At 42.8% G+C, this 16,747-nt stretch overlaps 1 protein-coding gene across 4 annotated transcripts in view; it reads right to left on the bottom strand.

Moving 5' to 3' along the window:
* The window catches only part of lama1 (laminin, alpha 1), a 261,227-nt gene that overhangs the window by 122,074 nt on the left and 122,406 nt on the right, over positions 1-16,747 (bottom strand). For all 4 annotated transcript variants that reach the window (XM_078397501.1, XM_078397502.1, XM_078397504.1 and 1 more), the window contains 4 exons: positions 15,184-15,420; positions 12,984-13,127; positions 10,488-10,667; positions 8,900-9,082 (listed from right to left, as the gene is read on the bottom strand). In XM_078397501.1, coding sequence (XP_078253627.1) covers positions 8,900-9,082; positions 10,488-10,667; positions 12,984-13,127; positions 15,184-15,420 — 744 coding nt within the window. The remainder of the gene's footprint in view (positions 1-8,899; positions 9,083-10,487; positions 10,668-12,983; positions 13,128-15,183; positions 15,421-16,747) is intronic.

Genomic DNA, 16,747 nt, shown 5'->3' with positions numbered 1-16,747 from the left:
ATCAGGCTTCTGAATGGCCCTTCCATAAGCTAGGGCATGGCCCAATTCACCTCTATCCCATTGCGGACATTGGACTTTATCAATAGAACAGATGCTCGAATGTTGCAAACTATTCTGCACGCTTGTATCTTCCTCTTTGCTTCATCTGTTGTACTTGAGTTTGACGATAGTATTTATGTACAGTGTATCTGATCTGTTTCGATAGCATGCAAAACATGTGCCTCATTTTCATTGTACCTCAGTACAAATGACAATAACAAACCTAAACCTAGTCCCAAAGATTTGCAGATTGGCACATTAATTGGCTGTGGTAAATTGGCCCTGTGTGTTAACTACGACTGAACTCTGGACCCTGTCATGCTAGCGCTGGTGAGAGCTTACCATGTGCAAAGTAGCTGTACGTTTCAAGAGGGACAATACAACACAAAGTCATTGCCATGATTCAATTTGGGATGTTCTGATAGGGAAATGAATGATGCTTCTAAATACAGATCTTTGAACATGAAGCACAATCTCATCAATTGCTGAAGAGCTTTCATTCGAAATAGGCAGCCTGCACTGTTGAAGATTGCCTGTTTGCATTATCTTTGCTTCCAACTCCCAGAGCTTGACTTGTACTTTTGAAAACCCTCTCAAAACAGAGTTTAACGAGTCTGAGGCATTTCTTGTTTTCAGCAGGTCAGGAGGAAGGTGGCACATTCCTGTTGGTGCACTTACCAATATAACAGAGCCAACAGGGCAACCCCAAACCAAATCAAACACTGTTCCTTATTTCTCCTTTAGTTTAGAGATACAGTGTGGAAACGGACCATTCGGCCCACTGAGCACATGCCAACCAGCGATCTCTGCACACCAACATTATCCTACACACACTAGGGACAATTTATAATTTTACCAAAACCAATTAACCTGCAAACCTGTAGGTTATTGGAGTGTGGGTGAAAACCAGAGTACTCCGAAAAAATCCACGCACAACGTACAAGGGAGAATGTATAAACTCCGTACAGATAGCACCTGTGGTCAGGATCAAACTTGTGTCTTTGGCACTGTAAGGCAGCAACTCCACTGTTGCCCCACCGTGCCGCCTTTTTACAAACTTAAACTGGCCGAACGTGTCATAATCTCTCAATTCCTCAGCCAAGTGATTTTGTTTGTATCTGAGCCTGCAAAGGTTGTGTTGACAATTAATTTTGCTTCAAGCAAAGACCATTTCAACAAAAGTCTATTCACATACTGGCCAAACAGAAGCAGGTCTCCACCCAATATGTCACCTAACCATGTGTAGAAAGGAAGTGCTGATGCAAGTTTATACCGACAATAGACACAAAATGCTGGAGCAACTCAGCGGGTCAGGCAGCATCTCTGAAGAAAAGGAATATGTGATGTTTTGGGTTGGAATGTTTCTTCAGAAGAAAATCCTTGAAGAACCACTGAAGAACTCTTATTCAGTGTCTTTCTGTAGACTATCTATGCTCGCCAGAGATGCTGCCTGACCCGCTGAGTTACTCCAGCACTCTGTGTCTTTCTCTGGCCAAAAATATGCTCTTTATACCGGCTAACTTTCCTTTTCACTTTTAGTCCAGATGCAGGTTTTTGAAACTTAATCACTTGAATTAATTAATTAAATAAATCTAATTTGATTGAAAGTTGACCATGTGGCGGATCAGGCCACTCCTTGGGTCAGCCCCCTCGTTACGTGACGGACAGGCGTAAGGGGTTAAAAGCCAGACCAGGGGGAGGCGTGGCTCATCCCTAGGTGGACTACGCTGTGGGCAGGAGCTCACAGCCTAATAAAAGAATCTTACTAAAAACTGCCTGGCGTCTTGCCTTTTCTCTGGCCTCCGCCAGGCCACTACAACCATTTCTTTCTCCCTATACATGCTGCCAGACCCACTGAGGCAGACTCTTGTTTCTCCAAAAGTCTTAAATTATTTTCTAAAACATGCAGAACAGAGCTTGGCTAACACCTGTTCTCCACAATTCAGGTATGTGACTCTAAGCGTAATGCCTGCACCTTTGCCACACCAGAGGTAACTCTACCCAGTAGCGATCGAACTTGGTGCATTTCTGGAATGCACACCCTGATTCCACACCAAGCTGTGGAGCTTCTTTGCAGTTGATAGGTGACATAGAGGTGTATTACATGATGCACAGATGATAATTGCACAGAATCAAGAACCAGAGAACATATGTTTAAGGTGAGAACGGAAATTTTAAAAACAACCTTAGGGGCAACTTTTTCACACTGAAGGTAGTGGGTATACGGAATGAACTGCCAGAGGTGGTGGTTGAGGCAGATACTCTAACAACATTTAAAAGACATTTGGAGAGGTACATCTACAGGAAAGGTTTACAGGGATATGAGCCAAACTTGGGCAGGTGGGACTTGTGTAGATGGGACATCTTCGTCGGCATGGGCAAAATGGTCCAAATGGTCTGTTTCCCTGCATCGCATTTAACATAGAAAACAGAGAAAACATAGAAAATAGGTGCAGGAGGAGGCCATTCGACCCTTTGAGCCAGCACCACCATTCATTGTGATCATGGCTGATCATCCGCAATCAGTAACCCGTGCCTGCCTTCTCCCCATACCCCTTGATTCCGCTAGCCCCAAGAGCTCTATCTAACTCTCTTTTAAATTCATCCAGTGAATTGGCCTCCACTGCCTTCCATGGCAGAGAATTCCACAAATTCATAACTCTCTGGGTGAAAAAGTTTTTTCTCATTTCAGTTTCTAAATGGCCTCCCTTTTATTCTTAGACTGTGGCCCCTGATTCTGGACTCCCCCAACATTCGGAACATTTTTCCTGCATCTAGCTTGTCCAGTCCTTTTATAATTTAAATATGTTTCCATAAGATCCCCCTCATCCTTCTAAATTCCAGTGAATACAAGCCCAGTCTTTCCAATCTTTCCTCATATGACAGTCCCGCTATCCCCGGGGATTAACCTCGTGAACCTCAATAGCAAGGATGTCCTTCCTCAAAATAGGAGACCAAAACTACACACAATACTCCAGATGTGGTCTCACCAGGGCCCTGTACAACTGGAGAAGGACCTCTTTACCCCTTTACTCAAATCCTCTCGTTATGAAGGCCAACATGCCATTAGCTTTCTTCACTGCCTGCTGTAACCTGCATGTTTACTTTCACAGAGGCACCGTACAAGCTTGGATAATGTTTATCAGAGTCCTTCAGATTCCTGAAACAGACACTCTTTCTAGCTCTGTCATAGGGAGAGACTACCAGCGTACTAATGAAATATTCAAAGATCTAACAAAGCCTTCTTGAATAGGTCTAACGTCCCCAATGACCTTAGCAAATCTTTAGACTTTTAGACTGTTTCCGTGCTCTATCTCTAAAACTAAAACAGCAGTCCCATGTTAGCGGCAGGAGGAGCACATCATATGTCAGAACACTACTGAGTATGACGCTATTGAATGCATAGACACTGAGAATGTATGAAGAGTTTTTGTTGTTTTTATTTAGTATATAATTCTAAATAAAGTTTATGTTTGAAATAAAAATGAGCGCAACCTCTCACAAACTGTCTGCTTGCCAATGTCTGTCTCCACCTACTCTACCTGTAGAAGAGTCAGTGGTTCCAACATTGGTGCATTAGTCACCTTAACCCCCCACAAAACAGAGTTGGAAGCAAGTAATTCCCAAACTGGAGCGAGTGCCTCAGGCGAAGGCAGATAATGTGAAGGATGGAACAATAATGTGAGAAAAAAAGGGTGATAGCAACAGAGCTGCTGCCTCACAGTGCCAGAGACCCAGGTTCGACCCTGACATCAGGTGCAGTCATTATAGAGTTTGCACTTTCTCCCTGTCACCACGTTGCTTTCCTCTGCATGCTCTAGTTTCCACCCACATCCCCAAGACATGTGGGTTTGTAGGTTAATTGGCCTTTGTAAATTGCCCCTAGTGTATATGGAGTGGCTTAGAAAGTGGGGTAACATAGAACTAGCGTGAATGGTTACAGTGAACTCGGTGGGCCGATGGACCAGTTTGCATGCTGTATCTTTAAACTAAAACTAAACATCACTTTAATCAGCCAGAAGTTCCAATTTCTTTCATGATTAGTATCTTGCAATCTGGGTCCATTGACTTTATTGGACCCAGTAGTAAAATTCTGCATGTCCTGTTTTTAATAGAGTGCTGAAATAAGTGTTCACAGATCAACATTTCAACACTTAGAAGAATCTTCTTCCAGTAATTGATTTCTGCATTGTGCATTTTTTTAAAAAGAATAAATGGACTTCAATCCATAATGTGGCCATTAATTTTACAACATTTTAAACTTCTAAAGAGGCTCAAATGTTCCACAGAGAAATATTGCAGTGTTCAATCCGAAGATAAACTACAGAAAAGGAGAGTATATGAGCGTGACTGTTCCATGCTCACCGATCTGTGCGTCTAAATGGCCCTTCTCTCTCTGCTGGGAGCCATTGATTCACATCACGACTGTAGAATAAAGCTACTAGGATGTGCATTGTCAATTCACAGCTCTGACTTAGGTCATCATGCACTTGAGCGTTGGATACATTGAACATGTACTTTATTTGTGGCTGAGAGCTGATAAATGTATTTTAGAAAACTGGAAAAAATTTGTTTTGTCAGAAAATAAAATGAATTCAGCACACTGGGTGGCACAATGGTGCAGCTGGAAGAGCTGCTGCCTCACAGCGCCTGAGACCCGGGTTCGATCCTGACCTCGGGTGCTGTCTGTGTTGAGTTTGTACGTTTTTCCTATGATCACATGGGTTTCCCCCGGATGCTCCGGTTTCCACCCACATCGCAAAAAAATACAGGTTTGCGAGTTAACTGGCCTCTCTAAACTGCCTCTAATGTTTAGGGAGTGCAAGAGAAAGTGGGATAACATAGACCTAGTGTGAATGGGTGATTGATGGTTAGCGTTGACTTGGTGAGCTGAAGGGCCTGTTTCTGTGCTGTATTTCTAAAACTAAAACAAGAACTACGCTGAAAGAAGCTACTCCTTCTGAATCAAAGGGATCATCTTTTAAAACACGAATATAGTTACTTGGCCGTGAAATAGAACAGATCATGCAAGACGTTTCATACATTACAAAATCTGACAGATAGAACAGAAGCAAGGGCAAGGATCACTGGGCCAGCTACAGGGACATTCTGAGGCTGAGCGAATGAGGAGGCAGCAGAAAGGTGGCAGCTCCAGCTGAAGTCTAGGACATAAAACCATGAGCTCTCTTCTGAGCCGAGTACAGCAGGTATACGCTCCTGTTAAACACTCGAACGTTGGATCCTACATCTGAAGCAACCAAATGAGTTAAATTAAGGTACTAGTTAACATTGCTTTCTGGAAGGGTTGCGACTTAAAATTCATACTCCCATTCGGATTTTCACCCAGTGTAAATCAATTACCCAGTTACTTTCTTATCCCTTATTTGTGCACTTAACTCTTTGCCCAACAGCAAATAACCATAGAGTCACAAGAGACTGCAAATGCTGGAATCCTGAGCTAAAAATAAATTCCTTCAGTCTTAAGAAGGGTCCCGTTCCGAAACGTCGCCTGTCCATTTCCCTTTATAGTTGCTGCCTAACCCATTAAGTTCCTCTCGCAGTCTGCTTTTAGCCAATAACCATAGTGTAAGGATCAAGAGAGTTTTATAAGTCGCAAAACGGAACAATGAAATTCTTAATTGCAGCGGCACATTTAAGTGTAAGAAAATAACTGCAGATGCTGGTACAAATCGAAGGTATTTATTCCCAAATGCTGGAGTAACTCAGCAGGTCAGGCAGCATCTCAGGAGAGAAGGAATGGGTGACTTTTCGGGTCGAGACCCTTCTTCAGACATTTAATGTACATTTAGTACTATGGAAACACCATAATAAAGAACAAAAATGTTCAATATATACAAAAACAAACAATAATAGTGCAAAGACAAAAACAATGCCCCTACGTCTATGTAGTTCGGAGCTTTTTTGGAGGTTGTAGTGTTTAATAGCCTTATGGATGTAGGGGAGAAACTGCTCTGGATGTTACAGTTTTCGTTCTTCCCGATGGCAGGAATGAAATGAGAGTGTGGCCAGGGTGGTGAGGGTCTCTGGTGATGCTCACTGCAGCTACTTCTGAGGCAGCTACTCTGGTAGACCCCTTCGATGGTATCACAAATGTCACAAAATATTGCAGAACAAAGGTAATAAACCTGTAAAATGAACTGTTTTGTCTGTCGACAGATACTACCCAAGCTAGTGAGATCTTCCAATATTTTCAGTTCTTGCTGCCTCCTCATTTCTAGATGAAGAGTCAAAGTCATAGAGGCATAGAGTATAGGAAGTATAGGAGACAGGCCTTTCAGCCCACTAAGTCCACACTGACCATTAAGCACCCATTTACACTAATGCCATTTTATTTTCTCACATTTCCGATCAATTCTCCCTTGATCCTACTACTTCCATGCACACTTGATGTATTTCAGAGTAGCCACTTAATCTACTAACCTACATATCTTTGGGATACTATAGGAAACTGGAGCACCCAGGAGAATCCCACGCTGTTGCAGGGAAATCTATAGAGACAGCACCGGAGGTCTCTGGTGATGTGAGACAGCAGCTCTATCAGTTGCACCACTAGTCCGCCACGTTCTTGCCTTCCATGCCACACTGGATAAATGCCATGCACTTAGCCTGAGGGAGGGACAAAGTGCACAGGAGGAGGGAACTCATAGAAACCGACCGAATAATGAAAGGCCTAGATAGGGTGGTGGCAAAGAGGATGTTTCCAGTAGTGGGAGAGTCTAGGACCAGAGGGCATAGCCTTAAAATAAAATTTAAAGATAAGTAAAGCAATAAAAGTTTCCAAAGGTGATGGAAAGACTGAAGGAAAGACTAGGTGCTGAGAGCTCTCTTACACCAGCATTAAGGAGCCATTTAAACACACCTGAGCAATTACAAACACCTGTGAAACCATTTGTCCCAAACATTATGGTGCCCTGAAATGGGGGGCTATGTATAAACACAGCTGTAATTTCTACATGGTGAAACCAAAATGTAAAAAAATACCCTTTAATAACATCTGACAATGTGCTCTTTAACCACAGGTAATTTTTTTTTTTCTATTACAAATCTCAAATTGTGGAGTACAGAGGCAAATAAATAAATGATGGGTCTTTGTCCCAAACATTATGGAGGGCACTGTAAGTAGCACTGGGTATGAAAGCTTTAGCATTGGCGTCGAAATGTACATTAGTACAAAATAGGTAATACAAAGAGGATGGAGATGCTGATCCAGCTCGCAAAGGAATGGAAACAATTCTCTCCACTAGCTCTGGAATTGCACAGGCCAGAGGAATCCTGACCATACGGAGAGGATTCAATAGGATGGGAAACATGTGTGGAATTTGGTGGCTTAAAGGCAGAGGGACAAAAGTCACAGTCACTAGTCTGTAGTGCTACATATTTCTGTCAGAGAGCCCTGAGGCACAAAGCCATCTACACGTAGGAATATCTGCCAATGACCTTGATGCTGGAGTTCCAAGCGGCACAAAATCAAAATGTTGTGAAAGTGCATTTAATGTTAGAAACTGACAGAAGGCTGGGGACAACGGCACAAAGAATAGAGGAACAAAAATAGTTCAGAAATAATTCCCAGCAATTTGGAATGATCCATAACCTTGAAAGCCAGAGTCAGCACAGATATTAAGCCTTACTATCCAAAACTTAGTCAAAGTTGAGATTTTTAGTACATTCCGTTAATATTTTATCATTAATGTTTTTTTTTTAAACATAATTGCCTTTGAGAGGGTGATGGAAAATTCATAAAACATTATACGAGCTGTTGGCCTTCTCCTTTAAGAAATTTGCAGATTTCAAATAAACTTTGAAACACAATGATTTTTTGCATTTATTAGTCAGTCAGGCAGAAGCTGTTTTAATTGAAATTCAGTCTCAAAGACAAAATTTGCATTTTCATCAGTCGGATGGAAAAAAATTTGCATTGGGATGGAGAATGTGGCAATGCAGAAATTACAATGTGAGACTGAAGCTCCATCCTTGAGATGGATGTGTGAAGGTCAGCACAAAGCCCAATGATTGTCATCTGTAGCTACACAAATTGGGACCAATTTATTTCCAAAGAAGGCCAATAAAAATAGGGGGCGGCAAACTATAATGCATGGTTAAGTAATAAACAATGCATCTCTCTAGGTCAAACCAGTTGAGCGGATAAGAAGTTCATAACTCATTGGAACAGAATTAAGCCATTACTCCACCATTCATTCATGCCTGGTCTATCGTTTCTTCTCAACTCCATTCTCCTGCCTTTTCCCCATAACATTTGCCATCCGTACTAATACATAAATATATATATATATATATATATATATACCCAACGGGTCCACTTGGTCTAGTATATAAATAAAATTATGGGAGGCATAGATAGGGAAGACAGTCAGAACTTTTTTTCCCCAAGATAGAAAAATTCAAATACTAGCGGATATAGCTTCAAGGTGATGGAGCAAAGTTTAAAGGAGATGTGCTGGGCAAGTTTGTTTATACAGAGGGCGGCGAGAGCCAAGAACGTGCTGGCGGGGGTGGTGGTTGAAGCAGATATGTTGGGGGCATTTAAAAGATTTTTTGGATATTCAGATTAAAGAGGGATGTGGGTTATGTGCATTTAGATAAGTGATGGTCTTGGCATCATGTTCGGCACAGTCATTGTGGGCTGAAGGGCCTGTTCTGGAGCAGTACTGATCTATGTTCTATTTACAGAATATTAAGAATTAAGCATTAGTTAGCGAGCTGCTTAAATTAAAAGGATGACGACACAGTGGTTATGATCTTAATTTGCACCAACTATCTATTTATGAATGAGATGAGTAAACATATGTTGATAGCCTGATGGAGATGAGTTCTGATTTACCTCAGTCATGTCTATGTTATGCCGGCCTTGCTGTCCAGTTGCGGGTGTGGAGACATTCCTGTAAATGACCATTTTCCTGTCATGACCTCCCATCAGGATGATCTGTGGTTCCAGGTTCAAGTTTCCAGAGCTATCTTCATAATAGGTGAAGTCGTAGCTCAGCTTCCCTCCATAAGCCAAAAGCTGTGGAACAAGGATTATAACATCTCAGGTACTCAGGTGGGTTCGATTTGCCAGGTTTTAACAGTGACTAATATATAGATATTGAAGGCATACTGACTGAGTCTTGAGCCACAGTCACCTAACACCAATACAGATTGGGCAGCTTTCATCCCAGCGGTATGATTTTTCCAATTTCAAGTCTTCCTTGCATCTTCACTCCATCCCTCCACAAACCTAGTCGTTCTGCTAGTTTCGCTGTTAGTATCCTTGTGTCTCAGTCTGAAAAAGGGTCTCGACGCGAAACATCACCTATTCCTTTTCTCCAGAGATGCTGTCTGACCCGCTGAGTTACTCCAGTTATTTGTGTCTACATTTGGCTATTGAATTGGGTTCAAAAAAGTAAGTCTAGTGGGCTGTTGACCTTCTTTCTAGACAGCTAGAATGCAGAAGGGCTGAAGGTCTCCTGCTGCATTACAGAGCCCTGCTCGGCAACAACAAGATCTCAGTGTGCATTTCTAAGTGCTGCAAGTTAGAAAAGATGCCCTTGGTCTTGGAAGTGAAACTTATATTCACCAGAATTTTACCTGGGTTCAGAGTTAAATTGTGCACTAATTATGTCTGCATTCCTGCAGCCTCAAACGATTGAAGCTGACAGAACTCTGGAAAGAATTGATAGGAGAGATAGAGTGGAATTTTTTCCATTGCCAGGAGTTAAGAAATGTGGGCATATAATCTTAAAATCAAAGCCTTATTTAGGATAATGCTAGGAACTATGCATTCATACATAGTGGAACGTTCCTTCATAAAATGCAGGAGACTGTAGCTCAATTAATCATTTTAAATGAGACCGAGAAATTAGACTAGAGGCAGTTTGAGATAGGGAGAGGAATACGCTAGGAGTTCCAGAGTTCAGAGTTTGTGCATTGGAAGGCACAGTCACCAACAGCAGACTGACTAAATCAGCATTGAAACAACTAGTTATGGAATTGATCAAAGAGAATAACATTTTATTCGCTAAACTTTACTCTAGACTTTAGAGATACAGCGCAGAAACAGGTCCTTCGTCCCACCATGTCCGCGCCGACTAGCGATCCCTGTATACTATCCCTAGCCTACACACTGGGGATAATTTACAATTTTTACCAAAGCCAATTAACCTACAAACCTGTACGTCTTTGGAGTGTGGGAGGAAACCGGAGCACCCCAAGAAAACCCACGTGGTCACAGGCAGAACGTACAAACTCCATACAGACAACACCAGTAGTCAGGATCAAACCTGTCTCTCAGGTACTGTCAGACAGCAACTCTACCATTCCACCACTGTGCCTCCCCTTACTAATTTACTATCGTGTAGATTCTTATGTTTGCATCACGATTAATACCAAACAATGTTCATCTTAATACTTTTTACATGTACACCTCTCACCTTGTCTCCTGTGAACAGAGCAGGTGCTGCCCAGTAATATGGTCCTGTTTGAGGGGGCTTCTGTACCAGTGCAGTAGCCAGCAAGATATCTTGGAGCTGAGAGAAGATGTCCTCTGTTGTACCAGTCATATTGGCCTGACTGAAGACGTGCATTATCAGTTGGCGGGATGTCAGGGTCAGCTACAGAGATACAAATATGCAAAGGCATGTCGTTATAGGGAAAGAGAGAGAAAGGAAACCGTTATTTGCTGCATAACATAACTATAATAATTGCTTTATCTTTTTTTCACACTGTAGGTCCTACTATTTTTTAGGAGCCATTATCACATCAGTGCATACAACTGTGAATAGATTTATCCATTGTAAGCTAAGATAGTACTTGACTGGCAATAGTAAAATAATTTTACAGAATCATCTGAATTTCAGGTATCCTATTCAGCACAGGCGGCACGGTAGCGCAGCGGTAGAGTTGCTGCTTTACAGCGAATGCAGCGCCGGAGACTCAGGTTCGATCCTGACTACGGGTGCTGCACTGTAAGGAGTTTGTACGTTCTCCCCGTGACCTGCGTGGGTTTTCTCCGAGATCTTCGGTTTCCTCCCACACTCCAAAGACATACAGGTATGTAGGTTAATTGGCTGGGTAAATGTAAAAATTGTCCCTAGTGGGTGTAGGATAGTGTTAATGTGCGGGGATCGCTGGGCGGCACGGACTTGGAGGGCCGAAAAGGCCTGTTTCCGGCTGTATATATATGATGATGATATGATATGAGCCATCTTTGTGAATTAAGCGACTTTTTCAAAATTCAAGTATGTTCTTGCCAAAAAGTACAAATAATTTACATGTAATAAATGTGTAAAACGGGCAATTGTAAAATCACCTTTCTACCTCTGTACAACGATTGCAATACACATTGCAATCTTTGCCATTTATCAAAAAATATCAAGTAATATTCAAAGACTGAGGTTGCATTACATATTTTTTAGTTCAATTAGATCCAGCTGAATACTGAAAGACTGCCGTTATAGATAATGCTTTCTTTGTTATGGTATCTGCTGGGATGGATACAAAAAGATTACTAAAGTTTTAAAGTTTCTCCACTGGGTGGCGCCGCGATGGCAGCGTCGCCTACAGTCTATCTGTCCTTTGTGTCCTTTTTTTGTTATTTTTGGTGAGTTTTAAAAGTCTGTGTTAATATTCTCTGGTTAGTTTTATGTGGGGGGTGGGGGAGGGGGGAGGGGAGAACTTTTTTTCAATCTCTTACCTTGCCGGAGATGCGATTGCTTTCCGGATCGTATCTCCGGTCGCTCTGCGGCCTAACATTGTGGAGCTGGAGGCCTTGCCTGGGACTGTCTTTGAGCCCCCGCGGGGCGTGGACTTGCCGTCTGAGCGTGCAATTCCTTGCCTGGGATCGACGCTTCAACCGCGGCCTGTGGACTTTAACATCAAGGAGCTCGCAGTCTCAGGTTGAGCCCGAAGTCGGGAGCTCCAAGCTGCATGAGGTTTGACAAGCCCCGACCCGGGGTAGATCGCCCAGCACGGGAGAGCTGAGATCCCCCTCCCCCCCCCCCCCCGACGCAGGAGCTTGATCGCCCCGACGAGGAAGGTCCGCCGCTGGCTATGGGAGTCAAGATCGTCCCGTCAACGGATGGTTAGAGGCCCCCGACCACTGGAGGCCAAAGAAGGGAGAGATTTACCTTTTTTTCATCTTCCATCACAGTGAGGAATGTGGAGGAGTCACTGTGGTGGATGTTCATGTTAAAATGTATTTTGTGTGTCCTGTTGCTATTTATTGTTGTGACTATATAGCAAATGAAATTCCTTGTATGTTGGCAAAACATACTTGGCTAATAAAGTATGATTGTGAATTGTGAAAAATAAAATGTATTAATTAAACTTGGTAGTCAGGCCCTTAAACAGCTTAAGAGTGACACCAACAGCAAAGAACATTTAAAAGGCATTTGAACAGGTACATGGATTGGAAAGGTTTACAGGGATGTGGAACAAATGCGGGCAGATGGGACTAGTGTAGATGGGGCATTTTGGATGGCATGGGCAAGTTGGCCAAAAGGCCAGTTTCCGTGCTGTGTGACCCTTTCACTATGATATGCATGTCTGCCACTTTTCATCTGCAAAATAAAGCTCTGATTATATCTTCAGTCAGCATTTTGTCTTGTGTTCAAATATTTTGCAGAGATGCTTTAAAAAATTGACACAAAGTGCTGGAGTAACTCAGCTTGTCAGGTAACATCTCTGGAGAACATGGCTCGATGATGTTTCGGGTCAGCACCGATTGTCTGAAGAAAGGTCCCAACCCGGAAATGTCAACTATCCCCATGTTCTTCAGAGATGTTGCCCGACCTGCTGAGTTTTACTCAGGCACTTTGTGTCCTTTCGAATCAACCAGCATCTGCAGTTCATTGTTTCTGCTTTTAAAAGTTGCTTCTTTCAGGGCAGTCACAATGCACTTTACTCGTAAGTTAGGAGGCTGCACTTACAGGAACTCTGACCAGTCCGTGGAGTTCTGAGCAGGAATCAGACACACCGGAGCAACAACAGCGACTGCAGCCTTCCGGGTTGCGGAGACTGAGAGCAAAAGTCCCAGCCTTGCATTCATTGCAACGGACACCAGAAACACCTCCCTGAAACAAAGGTTCACACAACACTCAGAATTATCAATAAATCAATGTGGGTTTACTTCCCACAACACCACATGCCCTTTATTCATTATTCTGCTCTGTTTGATCTATAAAACTGCTAAGTCTGGTTTGGAAAACAGACTGGAGAGTGGAAAAGGGCAAAAAATAATTTAATGTTTTTAAAGTTCATGGACCAGAAAAGTCAAACAACTGACAGGGTTATTGTGGTATGTTTAGATGAAGATGAAATTGAACTAAAAAGCAGGTGAAGTATGTCCGTATGTGGTAGCCGGGCTGAATGGCCTTGGTCTGTGCTGTACATCCTATTGGATTCTATATGATTCTACAAACTATTAAATACTGGGAAAATAATGATGTTGGTTAAAAATGGTGCATATTCCACACAATATTAATATGGGAAGGAGGCAGATATTGCCAGATGATGTACGTGGTGTACACAAACTATGGAAAATTACCCCCACCCCCCACCAAATAAAACGGTTTCATTGAAAACTGAAATTTCCTAAAACAATAGTTAAGATTCTGATTTATATTTCTTTACATTGTGAATATATCAAATTGTTGATCCCTTGCATGTTCAGTCCTAAAGAGAGATGGGGAACTGTTGCCCAAGATGTATGTTCATAAGACATAGGAGCAGAATTAGGGCATTCGGCCCATCGAGTCTATTCTACCATTCAATCATGGCTGATCTATCTTTCCCTCTGTCGGAGGGGGTAGAACAATAGGCCGACTGATTCGCCCTCCCATTCTCTATTGTGTCTGGTTGTGAAGTGGATCTCTCCCCAGAGACAAAATGACAGAGCCAGGGACTTAAAACCTGTGGCTCTCTGCTCTGCAGTGCAGTAGCTGCATGCTGCAGATATCTCCAGATATCTTTCCACAATGGCACAGGTTAAGTGGCATAGACCAGGCTCCTTCCTACAGGACTTTAGGGCAGCACAGTGGCACAAGGGTAGAGTTGCTTCCTCACAGCGCCAGAGACCCAGGTTCGAACCTGACCACAGAGTTTGTACATTCTCTCCGTGACCGCATGGGTTTTCCCCGGTTTTCCTCCAACACTCTAAAGGTTTGTAGATTAGTTTGGATTCTGTAAATTGGAATTTGTCTCTAGTGTGTAGGTTAGTGTTAGTGTCTGGTGATCGCTGGTTGGCGTAGACTAGGTGGGCCGAAGGACCTGTTTCTGTGCTCTCTAAAGGAGTTTCTTGGAAGGCTCTCCACAAGACAGGAACAAGCATAAAGTCCTGAGGTGAAATCATTCTGTGCAGAGGGCTACAGAATGTAAATACTGATGAAGGTGAGCTGTTGCTGACTCTTTGAAGGGGACATAATTAAAGCCAGAATAATGCAACTCCGCAGGGAGTTCATAAATTATATGAGCAGAATTAGCCCTTTCGGCCCATCATGTCTACTCTGTCATTCAATCGTGGCTGATCTATCTTTCCCTCTCAATCCTACTCTCCTGCCTTCTCCCCATAACCCCAGCCACCCTTACTGGATCAAGAATCTGTCAATCTCAACCTTAAATATATTCATTGACCTGGCCACCACAGCCGTCTGTGGCAATGAATTCCACAGATTCACCACCCTCTGACTAAATAAATTCCTCCTTATCTCTTTTCTAAAGGTATGTCCTTTTATTCTGACGTTATGGTCTCTGGTCCTAGACTCTCCCACTAGTGGAAATATCTTATCCATATCCATTCTATTCAGGCCTTTCACTATTTGGTAAGTTTCAGTGAGGTCCCCCCTCATTCTTATAAACTCCAGCGAGTACAGGCCCAGTGCCATCAAGCGCTCATCATAGGTTAACCCAATCATTTTTGGGATCATTCTCGTAAACCGCCTCTGGACCCTCTCCAAAGCCAACACATCCTTCCTCAGATATGGGGCCCAAAACTGCTCACAATATTCCAAATGCCATCTGACCAGTGTCTTATAAAGCCTCAGCAGGACATCCCTGTAGGGAGGTGCTAGAGAAGGAGAATAAGGTTGGAAATTCTCACTGTGGGATAGAGATATGTAGATGACCATGTACCTTACAGGGACAGAGCCCAGTGTGTTCCTCACAACTGCAAACTCCTCGCGCCAGGTCACATTTTTCCGGCTTGGTACCTCTGGGATCGCACTTGCATGCAATACATTGCGGATAATTCCTGTATCCCGCTGCACACACACTGCATTTTTCTCCACTGAATTCCTCTTTACAAGGGCAGTGACCGTCCATCACATCACACCCGACACCAATGGAACCCATCGCACTGCAGTTACAGGGCTGGAAATTAGAAAACAAAAATGCAATGAAGAAAGAGGAAAATATACAATAAATGGTAAGAAGCTTAATAGCATTGATGTACAGAGCGACCTTGGGTTCCAAGTCCATAACACCATGAAAGTGGCAGCACAAGTAGATAGAGTGCTTGCCTTCTTGGTCGGGGTACTGAGTATAAGAGTCAGGACGTCCTTATGCAGCTTTATAGGTTAGGCCGCATTTGGAGTATTGCGTGCAGTTCTGGTCACCCCCTGACAGGAAGGATGTGAAGAGTTTGGAGAAGGTGCAGTGAAGGTTTACGGGAAGGATGCCCGAATTGGGGGGCATTATCTGCAGGGAGAGGTTAGACAGACTTGAATTAATTTCCTTGGAATTCCAGAGATTGAGGGGAGACCTGATAGAAGTATATAAAATGATGAGAGGCATTGATAAAATGGACAGTTAGAACCTTTTTTCAGGATGGAAATATCAAATACGTTAGGGCACAGCTTCAAGTTGAAAGGGGCAAAGTTTAAAGGAGATATGCAGGATATTTTTTATTTTACACAGAGAGTGGTGAGTGCCACTCACGTGATGCGGTGGCTGGTGGTGGAGGCAGATACAATAGTGGCATTTAAAACACCTTTAGGTGGGAACATGAATATGCAGGGAGTGGAGGGATATGGATTATCTGCAAGCAGATATGAGTTGGTCTCAGCGTCATGTTCGGCGTAGACTTTGTGGGCCAGAGGGCCTGTTTGGATGCTGTACTGTTCTGCATTCTATGTAAAACCGTGAAAAATGCATTTCAATTGCATCTTGCATAAAATAAAAGGAAGGATGCATACGAAACAGCAGGAAAATAGCACATCTGATGGAGCAACAAGGAACCACTGGCAGCAACATCTGGATTTCTATATTTAATTGCACTTGTGCTTAATCCAAAGGTGCTGCCAGATATTACCCATTATAACAGTGAGCGTTAATAGCATCGCCATTTCTTTCTATTACTAATGGGAAACTAATTGGCTGTAAATGTTCTCTGGTTTTACCTTCACTGGGGTTAACATGTAAATAGTGAATATGGGATGTGTAATGTTATAAGGCTATCAATGTCTCACACTCACTTTAAAAAAAATTATCCTGCCATTAAAGATTTGCAACCTTAACAAAAGTAGATTGTTGCTGTTATTACAAAGTAGAATAACTTTGCATTTGATACTCAATTCCATTGAGGGCATGTCATTTAGCAGGTGAACTCGTAGCCTCTTAGGGACATTATCTAATCATTACCAGCTTATTCATCTGCACACTGAAGTGATTGTACGGGTACCAAACAGCGTTCAATCAC

Source organism: Rhinoraja longicauda, chromosome 4, assembly GCF_053455715.1.
Source record: "Rhinoraja longicauda isolate Sanriku21f chromosome 4, sRhiLon1.1, whole genome shotgun sequence".
NCBI classification, from domain to species: Eukaryota; Metazoa; Chordata; class Chondrichthyes; order Rajiformes; family Arhynchobatidae; genus Rhinoraja; species Rhinoraja longicauda.
The sequence above is the reverse complement of the archived record's forward strand: the minus strand, read 5'-3'. Positions and strand labels throughout refer to the sequence as shown.